The 22,554-nt window shown below is 43.5% G+C and overlaps 1 protein-coding gene across 1 annotated transcript in view; it reads left to right on the forward strand.

Moving 5' to 3' along the window:
• LOC137425629 (palmitoyltransferase ZDHHC5) overlaps positions 1-22,554 on the forward strand; it is a 264,857-nt gene that overhangs the window by 201,875 nt on the left and 40,428 nt on the right. Inside the window, exons 4-5 of the mRNA XM_068114234.2 lie at positions 6,355-6,527; positions 21,726-21,828. Of these exons, the coding sequence (XP_067970335.2) occupies positions 6,355-6,527; positions 21,726-21,828 (276 nt within the window). The remainder of the gene's footprint in view (positions 1-6,354; positions 6,528-21,725; positions 21,829-22,554) is intronic.

Raw genomic sequence — 22,554 nt, forward strand, 5'->3', positions numbered from 1 at the left:
ACATCTCTGCATCTAGAATCATTTTGAAATTCAATCAGTTCATCTTGCAGGTCATCCTGGATGTCACTGACTTTAACAAGAAAATGATTCCTCGTGAGCCCCAGTCCTTCTCTCCCAATTTCTGGAAAGTTCTGCAGAAATTCTTCTCAGAGACAGCTGAGGTGTGTCACAACATCCTTTGCAACGCCAGGATCCAACGGCTCATTAATAGTGACTTCTGAAAGAGATTTCGAACATGGTAAAGTTCCCTTCCTCAGCCTTTCGTTTCCAGTTTTCAAGCTTCTGTATAAATGCACTGAGAGTGTCAATGAACTGAATGATAGTTGTTCCCTTTCCTTGCAGCTTTAGATTCAGTCTGTTCAGTTGATCAAAAATATCGACAAGGTAAGTGAGGCGAAAGACCCACAGCTTTTCATGGAAGGAAGCTTGAAGTTTGTGCTTTTCTTGCATCTGTAGGAAACTCTGCATCTCTTCTCGGAGTTCAAACACTCATGCCACAACATTTCCTTTTGATAGCCAACACACCTTGGTGTAGTAAAGCAGGTTCTTATGCTCTGAATCCATTTCTGTGCCCAATTGCTTGAACAGTCGGGAATTCAAAGCACTGCTTTTCACGTAGTTCACAATTTTGATGACTTGTTCAAGAACATCCTGAAAATGAGATGGAAGGGTTTTTGAAGCAAGAGCTTGCCGATGAATCAGACAATGAACAGAAATGATGCCTGGAGATCGATTTCGAACAAGCGCTTGGAAGCCACTTTTTGCTCCCAGCATAGCTGGGGCACCATCGGTGCACACGCCACAGAGATTGTGCAAGTTCAGTTCCTCGTGGTCAAAGAACTCTGTTACTTTTTCCATCACATCCACAGCTCTGGTATTTATTTCGAGAGAACGGCAGAATATGAATTCTTCCTTGATGGAATCACCCTTCACATACCGAACGAAGGCAAGAAGCTGGGAACAGGATGAAACATCTGTGGATTCATCCAACTGAATTGAGAACGATCCAAATGCAGCGTCTTTGATTTCAGCAATCACCTGTTCTTGTATGTCACTAGACAACTCAGCAATCCTCCTTTGAACCGTATTATTAGACAGAGAAATTTTGTTGAACTTTTTTTCAGCTTCTTCTCCAAGCAGAATCCGAGCCATCTTCAGAGCACATGGCTTGATCAGAGTCTCTCCGACTGTGTGAGGTTTCTTCTGTTGCGCAATGAGGAGGCTGACGGCATAAGAAGCTTCCGTAAGACGCTTGTTTTGCTGAAATAATGTTCCACTTTGATCCAGGCTCTGGCACTTCACGTTCTCTTCCATTCGCTTGAAGAAGTCCACATCCTTTTGTTGATGATGTGGATGAATCTTCTCCAAATGGAGCTTCAACTTCTATGGCCGCAAAGATTGATTTCCGAGAACTTTCTGGCACAGGACGTATTGTCCCTTTAATTCTCCACGATCATGTAAGGATGTAAATCCAAACTTTATGTATTGCTCATTATATCCTCGTTTTGTCATTTCAGAAGGGTTTCTGGAAAAAAAAGAAGAAAAAAAAAAAGGGAAAAAAAAAAAAAAAAACAAGACGAAAAAATATGCAGGGAATAGTGGGTGGCTACCACTGGCCACCACCAACACACACATAATTGAACTCTTGTTTTAGGCCTTGTGCGTGAAAAGATTATATTATTTGAGCAAATATTTGGCAGTCTATGTGGCGCACCTGGAAAACGTGCTGTGGCCCACCAGTGGGCCATGGCCCACTGAGCAGTGAAGCAAATCCTGATGATGCTTGATTTTTGCCAAGTAATATTGGCCAGATAACACAGGTGCCAATCATAAAAAGATCCATAAATTAATTTTATCCATTAATGATTGAAATAATGGAAGCTCTCTTTTATGATTATTTTCAGAATTATTGAAATGCATTTCATCTTGAGAATGTAACAAAGCCATAAGCTCTTCCATGAGCCTTCACTTGTTTACAAAAAAAAATGCCAGATGGTAGTTTCTCACATCCGAAGTGCAGGAGTCATAATTTTCACCACATAGCTGAACCGTTGAAGAGGAAACCCAGTCACGTAATCTCCAAAATAGTTTTATTGAGAACCATATTACACCATGCAAGCAAACCAGTAACACCACCTTCATTATAAATAAATAAAAAACCACCTTTAGAGGCCATTTTTCCCCGCAAAGCGGGGGTTGGCCTTTTTCGGGAACCGTAGTTGTTGTTTTTTGGTCCCCTTTTTGAAGCAATGTTTTACGGCCGGATGCCCTTCCTGACGCCAACCCTTTTTGCCGCCTTTAACGACAAACAGGGAATTACCAGTGAACTGGTACTCAATTAGCCGACCTCGGAAGGATGACAGGCTGAGTCAACCCCCCTGGCGTTAATTCAGCGATCGACCGGGATTCAAACCCAAGATCCTAGGATCCTAAGCCGGCACCCTAGCCGCTAGCCCAACACCAGGGTTCCCCCCCCACCCCCACCTTCATTGTAAACTACTAATTTGTTGTCCATATTCAAGAAACGGAACAAAATAACAAAGGCTAATAAATAACCTATGACGATCTAACGACATGCAATAAGCCATTATGTGACTGCTAAGGAACAATGGAAACATAAAATGAAAAGGAAGTTTAATCAAGTTTCCTTTTACCGATGTTTTAAGAAGTATAAATGCTTTTTCTTATTCTCGAAGGATGCATGTTGTTTTTTGAAATATCCACTTTTAAAGTACGCTTGCTCGCACTCACTGTCTTGGGTACTCCAACCGCAATTGGAAGAGATACACACTTGACAGTGTGAGGTGGAGGATGCCAGAAATAAGGTGGCCATGGTTGTAACATGCAGAACGCTTGACAAGCAGAGGAGGCTCACGATTACATGTTGTACCCTCCTCCCTACGTTCACATCTTGTCCCCTCTCCCCACACTCGCATCTTGCCCCCACGCTCACAACTTGCCTCCGTGCTCACATATTACCCCTTGCACCCCCATCTTGCTCCACACACTCGCATCTCCCCCCTCCACCCCCACCCCCACGCTCACATCTTGTCCCCCAACCACACTCTCGTCCCTCCGCCCCCGCACTCTCATCTCCCCCTCCCACCTATCCACACTCGTATTCTGTCCTCTCCCCCCACGCTGACATCTTGTCTTCCCCGCCACCCCCACGCTCGCATCTTGTCACTCACATCTTGTTCCCCCCTGCCCACGCAAGAGTTTATTCTCCCCCACTGCCCCATGCTCACGTATAGCCCCCCCCCCCACACCACGCTCGTGTCTTGTCCCCTACCCATCCCCCAGCCAACTCCCGCATCTTGTCCTCCGAGGCCACGCTTGTGTCTTGCCCATCCTGATGCCGCACGCTCTCCTTCTTTCCCCCCGGCCGCACGCTCGCGTCTTTCTCCCCGGCCGCACGCTCGCGTCTTTCTCCCCGGCCGCGTGCTCGCGTCTTTCCCCCCGGCCGCGCGCTCGCGTCTTTCCCCCCGGCCGCGCGCTCGCGTCTTTCCCCCCGGCCGTGCGCTCGCGTCTTTCCCCCCGGCCGCACGCTCGCGTCTTTCCCCCCGGCCGCGCGCTCGCGTCTTTCCCCCCGGCCGCGCGCTCGCGTCTTTCCCCCCGGCCGCGCGCTCGCGTCTTTCCCCCCGGCCGCACGCTCACGTCTTTTCCCCCGGCCGCGCGCTCGCGTCTTTTCCCCCGGCCGCGCGCTCGCGTCTTTCCCCCCGGCCGCGCGCTCGCGTCTTTCCCCCCGGCCGCGCGCTCGCGTCTTTTCCCCCGGCCGCGCGCTCGCGTCTTTCCCCCCGGCCGCGCGCTCGCGTCTTTCCCCCCCGGCCGCGCGCTCGCGTCTTTCCCCCCGGCCGCACGCTCACGTCTGTTTCCCCAGACTCTACGCTCGACATTTTTCACATTTTGTTGTGTCACAGCCTGAATTTAAAATGGATTAAACTGAGATTGATTTTTGTGATTGATCTACACCGAATACCTCATTATGTCAAAGTGTAATTGCTTTTTTTCATAAAATTTCCAAAAGAATTAAAAATGAAAATCTTAAATATCTTGAGTCAATACGTATTCAACCCCTTTGCTATGACACTCAAAATTGAGCTCGGGTGCCTCAAATTTCCTTTAATCATCCTTGAGATGTCTCTGCACCTTGATTGGAGTCCACCTGTCACCAATTCAATTGATTGTACATGATTTAGAAAAAAAAAACACCTTTCTATATAGGGTCCCACAGGTGGCAGTGCATGTCAGAGCAAACACTCTACCATGAAGTCCAAGGAACTGTCTGTAAAACTCCGTGATGGAATTGTGAGGAGCCATAAATCTGGGGAAGCGTATAGAACAATTTCCTGAGTGTTGAAAGCTCCCAACATGCCTTCAGGACAACAGTCTCTGCAGCACTTTCCAAATCTCAGCTTTATGGGAGAGTGTCCAGATGGAAGCCACTCCTGAGAAAAGGCACATGACAGCATGCCTGGAGTTTGGAAAAAGGCACTTGAAAGACTGAGAGCATGAGGCAAAAGATTCTGTGGTCTGAGTCGAAAATTTAACTCTTTGGCCTGAATGCAAAATGCTGTCTGGTGGAAATCGAGCACAGCTTATCACTCATTTAACACCATCCATCCCAACCGTGAAGCATGCTGGTGGAAACATCATGCTATGGGGATGCTTTTCAGCGGCAGGGACTGCAAGACTTGTAAGGATAGAGGGAACAATTAATGGAGCCAAATACAGGCAAATCCTTGAGGAAAACCTGCTTCAGAGAACAAAAGACCTCAGACTGCGGCGAACATTTATGTTCCAACAGGACAATGACCCCAAGCATACAGCAAATGCAACATTGGAATGGGTTCAGAACAAGAACGTGAAAGTCTTTGAGTGGCTCAGTCAAATCCCAGACTTGTTCCCATTGAGAATCTGTGGAGAGACTTGAAGATTCCTGTTCACCGATGCTCCCCATCCAACTTAACAGAGCTTGAACAAATCTGCAAGGAAGAATGGGAGAAACTCCCCAAATCCAGATGTGCAAAGCCGATACAGACATACCCAAGAAGCCTCGAAGCTATAATCGCTGCCAAAGGCATTTCTACAAAGTATTGACTCAGGGGGTTGAATACTTATGTAAATTATATATTTCTGCATTAAATTTTTATGTTTTGTAAAAATTTCTAAAAACAAAATTCTATGGACATTATGGGATATTGTGTAGATCAGTCACAAAAAATTCCCAATTCAATCCATTTTAAATTCAGGCTGTAACACAACAAAAAGTCAAGTGGTGTGAATACTTTCTGAAGGCAGTGTCCATCAGAACAGTAAGGTCTCATGTGCTCACATCTGCTCCCCATCTCATGTTGCTCCCCATCTGGTCCGACCCTATATGAGGCTAAAAATGGGGGGGTTTCACCTCAAATTTAGGTGACTTATTTTTCAATATTCACAGAAACCATGGGGAAATAACAGTCAGTCACCTATGAGGCTATTTTTACAGTATTATTATTATGCCATTATCATTGTTGTTGTTATTAATTTTGTTATTGAAAGCGACCTTGGAAAAACGCCACGATTAACTATCTTAACACGGATATACACCTTAACACAGATTTCTCCCTTGAGGAAGAGTGCAAATGAAGTCGCTACAACCTGTCGTGTGATCCTTCATCCTCCTGTCAAGTTTGGTTGGGATTTTATAAGTCACAACCTAATGTCAGACATAGGCATGTCAGATATCATGGTCAGACAGACATACCGATACCAAATTGAATATTTTAGTATGATGGGCTTGTGTATTAGTTGAACAACTATGTAGCAGCTCATGGTTATCACAGGCTGGAGAATGTACGTAATCGATGCACAACCATGGATTTTGTGTTTTTTATTTTGAAAACAAAATGTTATGTTTGGTTTATATCCTGGATAGAATGATCATTAAAACGTTATTGCAAAAGAGAGAACTCTCGATAGACGAGTCTTGAGAGGAAGCTGTCAAGCTCATTATTTAGACATCGGTCATGGGCACGTGTTTCTACCTTCAGACGTCATCAGGAACATAAAATAATCTTAAAGTTAGCAGTGACGAGCAATGCAATATACATGCTTCCTTCAGAGCTCTTCATTTTAAGAATTTAGGCTATCAGGAAGCGAAATTAAGCAGGATTCCTCATTTACATAACCCAACATGTCATCAGTGATATTTGCCTAAAAAATGAATTTACCAGGCAATACAAAGATGAACCAAAACATTTAAGGAAAGTTTGTGATTATAGTGAATTATATCTCATTTGATTGACAGTATTTCTTCAATAGCTCAATGTAAACTATCAAGTCCAAGAAAAGCTTTCCTCTTCCTGTCAGGATTTTGATCATCATTGTCCTTGGGTGAACAACTGCATTGGCCGCAGAAACTACCGCTTCTTCTTCCTCTTCCTTCTCTCCTTGAGTGTACACATGGTCGGAGTCTTCTCCTTTGGTCTCGCTTTCACTCTGAGAAACCTGCCCAGTCTGGGGGATGTTCATTCTTCTGTGACGTATCCTTATGGTAAAATGATTGTGCTGCAGTGTTTTCCATAATTCTATGGAAGCATGTCCTTGAATACCATAGTTTGCTATTTGCATGAGTAATGTCATTGTCATCAGAACTGTCAGGATGTGTAGCAGTGCCTGTTGGTAAACTACACACAAATTTGACTTTGCATCGTTTGAACCGATTCCGAACTTTATTTTGTGTGTTTTTTGCCAAATGCTGTCGTTGTGAAATTCAACTTTTAATTTGGACTGCCAAGCACTTTTTAGCATCATATCTGCTGCTAATACAATTGTCCGAAAAAAGGTCAAATGCCAATGAGAGCATCAAGGTACTTTACTTTTTATTTACCACTACATGATAATTTTTGCTAAACTGGGCAGTTCCACAGGGTTAAACGTTAAATACAAACCACTACCATATAGTTTTATTTGATCACTTGAGGCTCGCACTATATGTAAAAATCATTCGGCTATTCCGAATGATGCAATCCTTCTTCGTGACGATTCTGCACAACTTCGAAATGCAATGTCTGCGCCTGCTAAAGTCTCAGATGTGGGAACGCCGCGCTCGCGGCATTTAACCAAGAAACATTTCAGCGTACAGTTTACATCTCGCACACCATATTCACCGGATCTAAATCTATGTTATTTCCTTTTATTCCTGAAAATAAGAAATAATTCCCCTCCTCTTCTAATCTCCCCCCCTACAATCTCAGGGGTCCCAGCCCTCCTATTTTTCCTATTTATTCCTACTTTTTAATAGGATCCTATAAATCTCCTATTTTTTGGTGGAAATTCCTATTTTTCCTATTTTTTAACCCTCAATGTTCCAAAATTTAAATTGATATATTAATTAGTAGAATTTCTGTATCTAAGCGTCAGAACAGACATTCCTATACCAATCGTCAGCCATGGAATTGCTTTCTGGGTCCATAATCGCAAGACAAATTTCCAAAACGACTTTAAGCTCAAATCCCCGAAGAACATATGTCTCTTTGTCTTTTTCTCGAAAACCGTTTGTTCGATCGATTTCACAAGTGGTGAGTGCATTTTTGAGGACTCAACAAAGTGCAGTGTTGAGGAAAAATTGAGTATGCAGTGATGACGTCACAAATAAATACTGTACGAAGTGGAGGCATGTCGTTTACACCATGGTGTAAAGTACGTGTTGTTATTGATCTCGACTGGAAATGATATGTATATCTTATGTATATTATGTTATTGTTATTTTTGACTTTGTCCTAATATTAAGTATATCCTTCCAAACAATTGTTTTACCTTTATGATTCGTGCTTCATGCTATTCAGTAACAGAATTATAAAAGATAAAATGAGATGAAAATAATATAACTATGTTTATCACGCATTTCTCTTGGATTATCTCATATACTTTGTGAAGAATGACTGAATGATACCTTGACCATTATCATTGTCCTTTGTCTTATTTCAAAAGTTCAGCTGAGCTCAATTTTTAAGGTTTGTACTTTACTTAGAGTAACAAAACCAACTGTGAACTTTGCGGTTATTCAGTTATTACTAACAACCTTTCCCTAAAGATTCTACCTGAAATTGAACTTTTCTACTAATTTGCTAAACATTGACATTTGATACTACACGTTTAACTCAATCTTTCGCTTATTACAATGAGATTGTATTTTGCCTAAAACTAATAGTATTTGGCAAAGAACTAATTCAATCGACAATTCACACATTTCATCATTTAATTGCAGATAATAAAGAAGGACCACGACACAAAATAGGGATTGCAACTTAATTCTGTATACTTTCGTGTGGTAGTTGCATATTCAGCTTTTAACAAAATTACAGTAGAATTAAAATTTACATACGCAATGCTGCACAATAGGTAATGCAAGCAATGTAGGACAATAAAAAAACAAACAAACAAAAAACAATAAAGACTGTTAAAGTCTTGTTGTTTCATAATCTTCTGAAGATAGTACAACAACAATACCAAAGATACATAATTGAATTGTCATCGCTTAGCTTGAACTCAGATTAGTGTTCAAGCTATTCAGCAGTGGAGAAAATGCAATTATCGGGTGGTAAACATGTTAGGACATGTTATTTATCATCTTTCTTGTTTCAGGTATAATCTGCAGACCGGTAAGAAATTTGTTGATTTGCCTTTAAATTACTTTGTTTGTTCTCATTATTTTACTAACTTATGTTTCAGTTTTGAAAAAAAAAACTGTTTGGTTCACAGTTCTTTCCACTTCATGCGTTAACAGGTTAGGATTTTCTATGCTAATTCATTTAATCTTATCTCATATTTGTTTTCTTTTTGACAGGTATACTCCCAGCAGTATAATGCCTGGTGGGAGAACTAAATTTAACCCAGAGTGGTTGAAAAGTGGACATGGATGTAGGCTTTCTGACTGGTGTCAGCCTAGCAAGTCCTCAGTGTTCTCAGCTTACTGCTCGTTGTGCCATTCGGAAGTGAGGTGTGACAATCAGGGTGTGAAACAACTGACACAACATGCCCAAAACAAAGGGCACCTGAAGCGTGCGAAGGAACTGCTGGGTGGGTCACAGACGTTGCTGACATTCGTTCAACCATCAACTTCATCTGCTTCAGCATCAGGGTCAGCTTCTACAGATGAGCCAAGTCGTGCAGCTTTAGTCTGTATGTCCAAAAAAGACGCTATTACAAAAGCAGAACTTCTATGGACATTGAAAGTTGTTCGTTCGAATCTGAGCTACTCTTCCTGTGACGGTTTGAAGGATCTTCTGCAGGCAATGTTTACTGGTGTTATCCCGGATGGTTTCTCAATGAGCTCATCGAAAGTTTCATATCTCATTAGCGAAGCCACAGGTCCTTATTTTCAGGACATGATAGTCACTGATGTTAAGAATTCAGCTTCTGGCTTCAGCCTCATGTATGATGAAACCACCAATAAACAGAACTTGAAGCAACTAGAAATCCGTGTACGGTATTGGTCTGATGCCGAGGAACAGATATTAGTATTTCACCTCAAAACTTACCTCATGGGTCATGCAACTGGAGAAGATTTGTCCAGGAAAATAATCTCTGCCTTGGATGAATCGAAACTGCAGCTTCAGGATATTATCATGCTCGGCAGTGATGGGCCTAATGTGAGCACCACTGTGTGGAGACAGATTGACAAAGCCATTCTCGACAACAGGGGCCCTGGTCTCCTTGATGTAGGGACATGTACTCTCCATACAGTACACAATGCTTTTGCCAAAGGACTTGCAGAGTACTGTGGAAACCTAACTGAGCTTGCAGTGGACATTTTCTACTGGTTCAAAGGCTCTGCTGCTAGATCTGTTGATTTTCAAGACATTCAGCATAAATTGGGTGCTGTTCCAAAAAAGCCTTTGAAGCATGTCGAGTGCAGGTGGTTGACACTGGGACCTGCAGTGGAGCGGCTGATAGAGATCTGGGAATCTCTCAAAGAGTATTTCTTGGTATTTCTTCCAAAGCAGCAGCCAAAGGACATGTTTAAACCCAGGTACAAAAGAATCAAAACAGAACTACAGCGACCGGAAATAAAAGCTCAACTGCATTTCCTGAAGTTCTTGGCAGCAACATTTGCAGAGTTCCTCACCTTCTTCCAGTCAGAGCAACCACTTGTGCACATTCTATATGACAAACTCCATGACCTGCTCAAAAAACTGATCAGAAGAATTATGAAGACTCCTTCAGTTGATGCTGTGAAAGACATCTCAAACCTTGATGTTTCCATTGTTGCAAACCAGCTGGAGAATGAATCCATGGGTGTGGGAGAGGATACCCGACGGTGTATCGCTAAGTTGAAAGTCTCTGAGAGGGAAAGGATGTATCTTGGGATGAGGAAGTGCTACCAGGCAGCCATAGTACACCTACAAAAGAAGCTTCCATTGACAAACAAAATCCTGAAGAATGCCAGATGTCTGCAGCCACAAAACAGGACTGCTGCATGGTCTCTTGAATCAGCCAAGAGCCTGTCCAGACAGCTGAAGAGGAATATTGACAGTGACAGCATTGCAGATGAATGGAAGGTGTACCAAGAGGAAGCCATTCCTACTGACTGGTCCCAGGAAACACAGGAGAATGAAGAAGAAGTCTGCATGAAGAGAGTGGACAGTTACTGGGGAAAAGTGTTGGCTTTAAAAGGCTGTACAGGAAACTGTAAATTCCCCCAAGTGAGACAAATGATAAGGATTGTCCTTGCACTGTCTCACGGAAACAGTGACGTGGAACGCGCGTTCTCAATCAGTGGGAAAAGTGTCACCAAGGAGAGAGTTAGTCTGAGCGAGGCATCAATCAATGGTCTCCGTGCAACAATGGATGGCATGAGATTGTATGGTGACCGGCCCGAAATGGTCCCAGTCACAAAGGGACTCCTCTCGTTAGGACGTTCTGCTCACATGCACTATATGCAGAGACTTGAAGAAGAACGAAAAGCCAAGGAAGATGAACACATGAAAAGTGGAAAGCCAGGGAGAAAACCAGGCAAGAGAAAGAAGAAAGAGAGAGAACAGCTAAGATTGCTGTAGAGAAGGCAGCGGAGCTGTCTCGTAAGAGCGAGGACTTGAAGAAAACAGAGAAATCTCTGGCAGCAAAAGAGTCATCTCAGCAGATGTCACTGACTGTTAGCAACAGTCTGCTTGATCAAGCAAATAAAAAGCTTAAGGTGGCGCTTAAGAAAGGTGACATGACTGAAATTGCAGTAGCTCAGGCCATGCTTGAGTCTGCTCAGAAAAAGATTCAAGAGACACAGACTCGTATGGTGGAAACCAGGGAGGCGCAGAGAAAAGTGGAGAAGAAAAAGCAGACTTTGATAGAGTCCATGGTGGCTGCCAAAAAGAAGAAGTCATAGTTTTTGTTGTCGATGTTAAGACGGGTGGGCCCAAGTTCATTGGGGGTGTGTCCATGCCCATACATGTACATGTATTTGCATAAATCTTGCAGCAATAAAGCTACCGATGTTGTTCCAATGCTGAAATCTGTGCTATTACTTCCTAGTTTTTTCCTATTAAACTCCTATTTTTTGTGATCAGAATTCCTATTTTTCCTATTATTTTGTCAATCAAAGTGGCTGGGACCCCTGCAATCTCTCTCCAAATCTCCCCCCTACCACCTCCTCCTCAAAGCTACCTCATCCCCACTTCCTCTCCCTTCCATCACATACCTCCACCTCCTCCAACCTTCGACTATGCTCTGCCCGCACCCCTTAAGCAACACCTCACTGTGCCTCTTCCCATCACCATCAAACCTTTTGTCCTCCTCATCCTTCCTTTTCTCCTAACTCTTCTGCATTCTCCGACACACTATCAACAGCACTCCCTACCTCCCCCTCTCACCCCTCATCTTACCCTACCCCTCCCCTCCCCCGTCATGTACCCGATGCTCCCCCTCCATCTTCCTTAACTGTATGGACCTCAAACATCCGGAGCCTTTGTTCAAACCTGACTGATCTCTCTATACAGGTTGCTTCTGACAAACCAGACATAATCTGCTTAACAGTAACTTTCCTCCTTCAAGATGTCTCTGATTCTTTAATATCTCTTCCTGGTTACTCCCTCCTCTGGTATGATAGACCTGAGCCTCGTCCTGGTGGTGGGGTTGCTATCTTTATCAAAAACTCTCTTCCTCACTCTCCTTGCACTGCCCTCTCTCCACTACACCCCCAGGAGTACCTCTGGCTACGGCTTCCTCTCCGCTCCCACCTTTTGTACATATGTGTTCTGTACCGTCCTCCAAACAGTGATGACTCCATTTACATTTCCCTGTCTGACAACATGGACAAACTTCTATCCACTCATCCCAACTCTCTCTTCCTCATATGCGGCGACTTCAACTGTCATCATGCCAGCTGGCTGGTTGTGGGTTCATCTCTCACCAGCCATGGCACCTCAGCAAAGGACTTCTGCGACTCATTGGGACTGACACAATCTGTCAATTTCCCGACCCGGATCTCAGTCAATGGAGTATCTTCTCTTCAAGACTTGGTTATGACTAACTTCCCTGCAAATGTCTGCTGCTCTTCTACTGCTCAAATCGGTTCTCCTTATCATTTCCTTGTTAAAGTGGATATTCTCTGGCCATTCTCAGAGAGCCTCTTCAGCGCCGACGAGTCTGGCATTTCACTCAGGCTGACTGGCCCGGTCATCAAGCAGCCATCAATCATCTGGACTGGTCTCCCATCTCTACTGCCTCTGACATCAACTCTTCCTGGGGATTCTTCCAAAGTAAACTGCTCTCTCTCATGCACAGATTTATCCCCTCTCGTCTTCAGTTGTCATACCCTTCCTCCCGTCCATGGTACACTGAAGCTTGTGGTGAGGCAGTTGCCATGAAGCAACTTGCCTTCACCTTATGGAAGGCTAATCCAACTGAAGGAAATCTCAGTTCCTTTCACAAAGCTCGGAACAAGTGTCTGTCTACCCACAGGAGAGCCAGGAAACAATATCTCTCTACTCTCAAGACTGAACTCTCAAACCTGTCTCCTTCCTCCAAAGCTTGGTGGCGTCTGGTCAAATCTGTTTATGGTGTTTGTTCCTCTTCCATCCCCTCCCTTACCTCAAACGGTTACACAGCTGACTCCGCACGTGAAAAAGCTGAATGCCTCAACTCTGTGTTTGCCTCAAAATCTTGTGTCCCAAACCCATCCCTCTCTGTACCCACCGTACCCAGTCATACCCAGCTGCTCCTGGACTCTCTCTCCTGACAAGGTGGAGAAGTTTCTGTCAATCCTCGACTATGATTCTGCAACTGGACCAGACGGCATCAGCCCACGGGTCCTAAAATCCTGCTCTTCCGCTCTTTTACGCCCTCTCTCTGTTCTCTTCACCCTGTCTTTTGCTCAAGGTCATCTGCCATCAGCTTGGAAATCAGCGAACCTTGCCGCTTTACACAAAAAATGTGCAAAAACAGATCCTTGCAACTACAGACCAATCAGCCTGCTCCCAATTATCAGCAAAGTCATGGAATCCATCATTGCTTCGGATATCAAATCTTTCCTCTTCTCCAATGGCTTGATCTCTGATCATCAATTTGGTTTCAGACCAGGTCACTCTACTCTGGACATGCTGCTTCTGCTGTCTCAACAATGGATGGAGGTCCTCATTGCCAAATAGGACATTAGAGCTTGTGGTGAGGCAGTTGCCCTGAAACAACTTGCCTTTGCCTCTTGGAAGGCTAACCCAACTGAAGGCAATCTCAGTTCCTTCCACCAAGCTCGGAACAAGTGTGTGTCTACCCTCAGGAGTGCCAGGAAGCACTATCTCTCCTCACTCAAGAATGAACTCTCAAACCTGTCTCCTTCCTCCAAATCCTGGTGGCGTCTGGTCAAATCCCTTTCTGGTGTTTGTTCCCCCTCCATCCCCTCCCTTACCTCAAATGGCCACACAGTTGACATCGCACGTGACAAAGCCGAATGCCTCAACTCTGTGTTTGCCTCAAAATCCTTAGTCCCAAACCCATCTCTCTCTGTTCCCACCTTTCCCAGTCGAACCCAACTGCTCCTGGACTCTGTGTCCTTCTCTCCTGACAAGGTGGAGGAGTTTTTGTCAAACCTCGACTCTGATTCTGCAACTGGACCAGACGGCATCAGCCCACGGGTCCTAAAATCCTGCTCTGCCGCTCTATCTCACCCTCTCTTTGTTCTTTTCACCCTATCGTTTGCTCAAGGTCATCTGCCAGCATCCTGGAAATCAGCAAACATTACCGCTTTACACAAAAAAGGTGCAAAAACAGATCCTTGCAACTACAGACCAATCAGCCTGCTCCCAATTATCAGCAAAGTCATGGAATCCATCATTTCTTCCGATATGAAATCTTTCCTCTTCTCCAATGGCTTGATCTCTGATCATCAATTTGGTTTCAGACCAGGTCACTCTACTCTGGACATGCTGCTTCTGCTGTCTCAACAATGGATGGAGGTCCTCTATGCCAAACAGGAAATCAGAGCTGTCTCCCTTGACATATCACGTGCCTTCGATACGGTCTGGCACCCAGCTCTGCTCACCAAACTCTCCTCCTATGGTATCCATGGAAATCTCTATGCATGGCTTGCGGACTTCCTCTCTGGTCGTAGTCAACGTGTGGCCCTGAATGGATTTCTCTCATCTCCCCTTCCTGTTCAGGCTGGAGTTCCCCAAGGCTGTGTGCTGGGCCCTGTGCTTTTTCTGGTCTTTATCAATGATCTCTCCGACTCTCTGGAAAATCCTCTCTATCTCTTTGCTGATGACTCCACTCTCTGCCGCTCCAATCCTCTTCCCTCAGATCGGCAGTCTGCAGCCTCCTCACTCTCTGAAGACCTGGACAAAATCACAGACGGGTCAAACAAGTGGAACATGTCTTTCAATCCTGACAAATCTCACACTCTTACTATGTCTCTCCGAAAAGATCGACTGGACAACCCTCCCATCTACTTTCTCAACAATCCTCTCCAAGAAGTTCTGTCGCTCAAGCTTTTGGGTCTCACTATCTGCCATGATCTTTCTTGGGAAAACCACATTTCCAAGCTGGCCTCCAAAGCCAGTCGCCGACTGGGCATCCTCCGTCGTGCGAAGTCCTTCCTAGGCACACCTGAGCTCCTCACCACATACAAGGCTTTCATCCGCAGCTCAATGGAATACTGTTCTCCCCTATGGGCTGGTGCTCCTGCCTCACACCTGGCTCGGCTTCACGCTGTTGAATCCAAAGCTTTCAGAATCATTGGAATCTCCCGCGATGAAGCTATCTCTGACGGCCTTTCACTCACTCACCGCAGGCAGGTAGGTGGTCTTTCTGTCTTCTACCGACTCCTCTCCGGCCTTGCTCCCCCAGCTCTCTCTGTGCTGTGTCCCCAAAATATTCCTACAGGTCGCACAAGATCTGCCAGCCACCCTCTGATGGTTAAACTGCCGAAATCTCGGCTCTCTGCTCACCTTCACTCTTTCATTCCTCTTTTCTCCCGCCTCTGGAACAAACTCCCACACTCACTTCAATCACACTCCTCCCTCCAGGTCTTTAAAACAGCTGTTCACCACCATCTCTTATCTTCCCCCATCCAAAACCTTGATCTTTTCTACCCCCACTAATTCACCCCAGATCCACCTTGTTTGAAATTCCAACTTCTTTCCTGGAAGTCCTGGCAGTGTCCATGTGTTTTATACCTCTCCCACCCCCCCCCCCCCCCCTTCCCATGCCTCCCCCCCAGGGCCCTCTCCCTCCCACATTTCTCTCGATGTCTCCATGTCTCTCGGTCCCTGCTCTCAAATGTTGTGTTTGTGTCCTTCCCCCTCTCTCCCCATCTTGTCTACCGCTCCCGATGTTATTTGTTTTATGTGTCTGTTTGTCTTTCTGTGTGATTAATGTTCGCTCTTTCACGAGCCTCGATCTTGTATTCAAAAAAAAAGAGCTGTCTCTCTTGACATATCACATGCCTTCGATACGGTCTGGCACCCCGCTCTGCTCACCAAACTCTCCTCCGATGGTATCCATGGAAATCTCCACGCATGGCTTGTGGACTTCTTCTCTGGTCATAGTCAACGTGTGGCCCTGAATGGGTTTCTCTCATCTCCCCCTTCCTGTTCAGGCTGGAGTTCCTCAAGGCAGTGTTCTGAGCCCTGTGCTTTTTCTGGTCTTCATCAATGATCTCTCTGACTCTTGAAAATCCTCTCTGTCTCTTTGCTGATGACTCCACACTCTGCCGCTCCATTCCTCATATCTCAGATCGGCAGTCTGCAGCCTCCTCAGCCAGTCACCGACTGGGCATCCTCCGTCGTGCGAGGTCCTTCCTTGGCACACCTGAGCTCCTCACCACATACGAGGCTTTAATCCGCAGCTCAATGGAATACTGTTCTCCCCTCTGGGCTGGTGCTCCTGCCTCACACCTAGCTTGTCTTCACGCTGTTGAAACCAAAGCTTTCAGAATCATTGGAATCTCCCGCGATGAAGCTAACTTTCAGGGCCTTTCACTCACTCACCGCAGGCAGGTAGTTGGTCTTTCTGTCTTCTGCCGACTCCTATCCGGCCTAGCTCCCCCAGCTCTATCTGTACTCTATCCCCCAAATATTCCTGCAGGTCGCACAAGATCTGCCAGCAACCCTATTCTGGTGACATTGCCAAAATCAAGACTCTCTGCTCACCTTCACTCCTTCATTCCTCTTTACTCTTGCCTCTGGAGCAAACCCCCTCACTCTCTTCAACCCCACTCCTCTCTCCAGGTCTTTAAAACAGCTGTTCACCACCATCTCTTATCTTCCCCCATGCAAAACCTTGATCTTTTCTACCCCCGTTAATTCACCCCAAATTCACTTTTTATTTATTTTTGAAATACCGACTTATTTTTCTTTCCTGGAAGTTCCAGCAGTGTCCATGTGTTTTATACTTCCCTCCCACCCCCACCTTCCCATGCCTCCAACCCCCAATATCTCTCCCTCCCCCACAGATCTTCCATTGTCCCTGTTCTCTTTGTTGTACGTGTGTGTTTCCCCCTCTCTCTCCCCATGTTGTCTCCCGCCCCCTTTTTTGTATGTTTTGAGTGTCGGTTTTTTTTTTCCTGCGATTGATGTTAGCTCTTAAACGAGCCTCAATCTTGTACACAAAAAAAAAAAAAGACGATCTTGGAGGAAGACATTTTGCATCTGCTGAAGATGTTTGCATATCTGCGTCCTCTGCTTTAAGAACACTTCAGAAAGAAGGCTTCCATGTTGGGATGAAAACGTTGGTTTAACGCTCGATAAACCGCATTGAAGACGATGGAGAAATTTTTTCGATAGTGCTACGTCTATTGAATTTGATTGAATTTGATTTCCATGTATTTCTCCATTCCAATAATATTTTTGTGTACCATGTACAGTCGAAGCAATCACACTTTGATAAATAAGGTATTGAAATTATCAATAAATCAATACTAATAATGAGTGCTTAAATACAATCTTGTGTGGGCGAACTTAAAGATAAGCAAATGCTTGTTAACATTACTTGTTAAGATTGGGCCCGTTTGTGAAATTGCAAAAATTGGAGAATAAATTACAAACGATACAAGGAAATAGATAAAATCACACACAAACACTAGTCCTAATACAGAAGACAAAAAAAAAAGTAGGAACAAAGAAGATAATCGAATCTGCAGCTGTAGTTTCAAATGTAAATTGCAGGAGTCATCACCATTCAAAATTGGTGAGAATCATTTGGAATGTCTTTTATTGCACTCAAAGTTCACTTATTATTTATACTGTTTGATAAACATATTGAATGCAGAAAATAACGAGAGTTCATAGAACCCTGTACCTTGCACAGTGTTAAGTATATAATTCAATTGAAATAAAAGAATGAATTTAAAGCTCGTATAAAAAAAATTCCAGAAGTTTACCGCCATTGACGCAGTGGCTATTACACCACCTTATCTAACACAGTACAGTAGTTCTCAGTGCCTGTTGTTTGTGTGCTTTATGACGTTCTTAAAAACAGTAAGTTTCCTGTTTGGAATGATTTTCTGTTTGACTGCCAAGCAGAGTAAAAACAAAACAAAATATATTTCACTCTTCTCTGCACTTGCATGATTGGGACAAATTCAGAGCCAAAATTCTGTTAAACTACAGGTTCATTTTCCGATTTGTGGTTTTTTTCCCCCATTTTTTAAAGAACAATTCCATTAACCGTGTGATGAGCACAAGCATCTTGAGAGTAGTTTTCTCATATAAGTCCAATGATATTAGTTTAGCTATGATAATCACGAATATGAAATCACGAATATGAATTGAAATCCAAGAGTATGCATGACGAAAAAGACAAGTTTTTCTAATCAACAAAAAAAGTAAAGATTATGGAAATGACAAAAACTCTTACCCAGTGTTCGCTAAAATGTTTGCCAATGTACAAACATAAAGTAATCAAAAATTGCAGGGAAATATTGGAGATACACCACTTTAAAGTTTAGGGACAATGTGTCCCTTGGTCCTTAAGGGGTGAACAAAGAAATGTTCATAATATGGGTTAAGTTTCTAAAATAACATTTCAATAAATGGTTATTTATGTTGCAAATCCTGTGCTCTTTTGAGGTCATCTCATCTAGATTCGCGAAGAGATGAAGTTGTAAAATGGGTCGGATGTCTGTCTGTCTGTCTGTCTGTCTGTCCAGTCATGTTTGCCCGTTAACGTTTTGCTGTTTTTGCTACTCCTCCCTTACAAAACCTCCCAAGAGAGAGGGGGGATGCAGATATGTTTGAAATTCCAACTTCTTTCCTGGAAGTCCTGGCAGTGTCCATATGTTTTATACCTCTCCCACCGCCCCCTTCCCACGCCCCCCCCCCCCCCCCCCCAAAGCCCTCGCCCTCTCTCAGATCTCTCGATGTCTCCATGTCTCTCGGTCCCTGCTCTCAAATGTTGTGTTTGTGTCCTTCCCCCTCTCTCCCCATCTTGTCTACCGCTCCCTATGTTATATGTTTTATGTGTCGGTTTGTCTTTCTGTGTGATTAATGTTCGCTCTCTCACGAGCCTCGATCTTGTATACAAAAAAAAAAAAAAAAAAATCACATGGATGATTGTTCTGAAAACTTGACACATGAATACAAGACAGTAGCCCGCACAATCCTAGGGGTTCTTCCGAAATCAGCAGAGGTCTGAACTACATACAACCTCAATAGATAACCATCAGCCCACTCGAGACTATTTATTTGTTTTTAAATCTAGCTAAGTTTCCGAGAGTAAGTTTTCATGTTTACCTCTTTGCATGTAAATGAGAAAATTGGTTGATCAATAATGAAGCTTGGTCAAAAATTGGGAAATGATCGGAGATGTCAGAATCATCCCAGCTTCTGGAAATGGTTCAACATTCGAAAAAATAATGTAGACACGTACGTACAAATATGGTAAAACATATATGCATATAAATACCAATAAATATAAGATGACCTTCTGTACTCGTGCCTCATATTCATTTTTTGATGTCAAATACAAATCTATGGAGTATAATAGCAATAATAACAAATTTGACTTCACTTGTCCAATATGTATGGAGGGCACTGTATAGTTCGATATCTCAAAACGTGGTGAACGGATTCGTAGATCATTTGGTGGATGAGTTGGTTAGGTGACGAGAACAAGCAAATGAGATTTTGGAGGTCCAGGTCCAGATCTGGCCTATCGATGGGATACAAAACGTAAACTATTCAGTCTGCTGGAGGTATGTGCTCTACCGAGTGCTGCTCTATTTATTGATTAAATTGGGTAGAGCATTATAATGAAGGTGATAGACAATTTTTTGGAGCATGCATTGCTTTCTTCTTGGGGTGTGGGGTGGAGTGGTGTTGCAAGTTAATTATTTGGCAATTGGAAAAAAAATGTTGTTTCCTCTGAAGCCAAATTTGATTGCTTCATGAACATCTGGATGGTTTCTCACAAAACTCCTACTTGTGCATTTGTTGCAATTGCTGCATCTATGTGTATTTCCTTCACCCGATGCCCTTTTATATACAGTCACGTGAAAAGTAAGTACACCCCATGTAAAGTTTTGACTTTTTCAACATATTTCAACATACAGCTATTTGATCTTCATTTCAACAATATTGATAGATAAAGGTGATATAATATAACAAATATCATGAAACATTTACATTTTGTAGTCCATTGTATAATTTAAATAACCACAAATGCAAATTTCGCATGTGGAAAAAGTATGTACACCCTTGGCTCTAATAGGTGGTATTGCCCCCTTTGGCAGAAACAACCTCAAGTAGGCGTTTCTTATAACTGTCTACCAGTCTCTGACATCGACTGGAAGAAATTTTTGCCCACTCCTCCATGCAGAATTCTTTCAGCTGTGTGATGTTTGAGGGGTTTCTTGCATGCACAGCTCGTTTCAAATCCCCCCACAACATCTCGATGGGATTTAGATCCGGGCTTTGACTTGGCCATTCCAGAACCCTCCATTTATTTATTTTCAGCCATTCCTTGGTGGATTTACTGGTATGTTTAGGGTCATTGTCATGTTGCAAGGTCCACCTTCGGTTGATCTTCAACTTTCCGACAGATGGCCTCACATTATCCTCAAGCACTTTCTGGTCCAATGAAGAATTCATAGTGGATTCTCTGATGGTGAGCTGCCCAGGCCCTGATGCAGCAAAGCTGCCCCAAACCATAATATTTCCACCACCATGCTTTACAGTTGGTATCAGGTTCTTGTGGTCAAATGCTGTCTTTGGTTTTTGCCAAACATGTCTTCTGGTACTGTGGCCAAATAGCTCTACCTTTGACTCATCTGTCCAGAGCACATTGCTCCAGAAGTGCTGGTCTTTGCCTAGGTGTTCATTTGCAAACTTTAGTCTTGCCCTGATGTTCTTTCTGGACAGCAAAGGTTTCCTCCTGGCACACCTCCCATGTAGATCAAATTTGTGCAGCCTCTTTCTAATGGTAGACTCGTGCACTTTGACATCAACAGTGGCAAGAGCTACCTGTAGGTCCCGTGATGACATTCTGGGGTTCTTAGAGACTTCTTTCAGCATCTTGCGGTCCGCTCTCAGGCTGAACTTGCTGCGGCAGCCTGGCCTGAACAAGTTGGCAGTTGTTTGGAATCTTCTCCACTTGTAGATGATCTTCCGGACAGTCGAATGATTGATTTCAAATTGTTTGGAGATCTTTTTAAATCCCTCCCAGACTCGTAGGCATATATAACCTTCTTTCTGAAGGCCTCAGAGAGCTCTTTTGATCGAGGCATGGTGACGTCGCACACTTCAACAACAAAGAGCAAACCAAACTAAATGTCTGAGGTTTAAATAAGACAGGTTCCTCCAAGATCCTCTCCAATGATGTTCTAATCATTTGCACCTGAGCTGGTGCACCTGATTCTAATTTTAGGTATTTGAAGTAGTGATAAATGTTGGGGTGTACTTACTTTTTCCACATGCGAAATTTGCATTTATGTTTATTTAAATTATACAATGGATGACAAAATGTAAATGTTTCATGATATTTGTTATATTTTATCACCTTTATATATCAATATTGTTGAAATGAAGATCAAATATCTGTATGCTGAAATATGTTGAAAAAGTCAAAACTTTACATGGGGTATACTTACTTTTTCATGTGACTGTATCTATCATGCTGCTTTGAGGCTCGCTTTCCTGCATCTCAAATTATAACATTTAGATTGTGGTTTCATAATAACGGATTAACCGACAAAACATGAATGACTCACGTTTGCAATTCGATTCTTGTTCTTCCTTAACCACCGATTCTTACAGCATGGCTGTTATGGTTGTAGCAGGCCTTTTCTTCTTTCCAGTAGCTGGATTGACCGGTTTCCATGTTGTTCTTGTTGCCCGGGGACGCACAACGAACGAGCAGGTGATTGCATTAACAGCAACCTGTACTTCACGCTATCTGCTTCCACACAAGTACATACCATTGTCAAGTAATTGTAATATCCTGTATTCAAAAGTTTAATTTGAATGCTGTATATACAGTGCATTCAGAAAGTATTCAGACACCTTCACTTTTTTCACATTTTGTTATGTTGCAGCCTTATGCTGAAATCGTTTAAATTCATTTTTTCCCTCATCAATCTACACTCAATACCCCATAATGACAAAGAGAAAACAGGATTTTAGAAGGTTCTGCAAATTTATGAAAAGGAAAAAACTGAAATATCACATTAACATAAGTATTCAGACCCTTTGCTATGACACTTGAAATTTAGCTCAGGTGCCTCCCATTTCTCTTGATTATCTTTGAGATGTTTCTACACCTTGATTGGAGTCCACCTGTGGTAAATTCAATTGATTGGACACGATTTGGAAAGGCACACACAGAAAGGCACACACGACGGAAGCCTTTCCTCAGTGAAAGACACATGAAAGCCCACAGAATCTTATTTCTCACAGTCTGAGAGTCCTTTAGGTGCTTTTTTGCAAACTCCAAGCGGACTTTCACGTGTCTTTCACCAAGGAGAGGCTTCCGTCTGGCCACTCTACCATAAAGCCCAGATCGGTGTAGTGTTGCAGTGATGGTTGCCCTTCTGAAAGTTTCTCCCATCTCCACACATGATCTCTGGAGCTCAGCTAGAGTGACCAT

This window comes from Myxine glutinosa, chromosome 4 (assembly GCF_964187855.1).
Source record: "Myxine glutinosa chromosome 4, kmMyxGlut1.1, whole genome shotgun sequence".
NCBI classification, from domain to species: Eukaryota; Metazoa; Chordata; class Myxini; order Myxiniformes; family Myxinidae; genus Myxine; species Myxine glutinosa.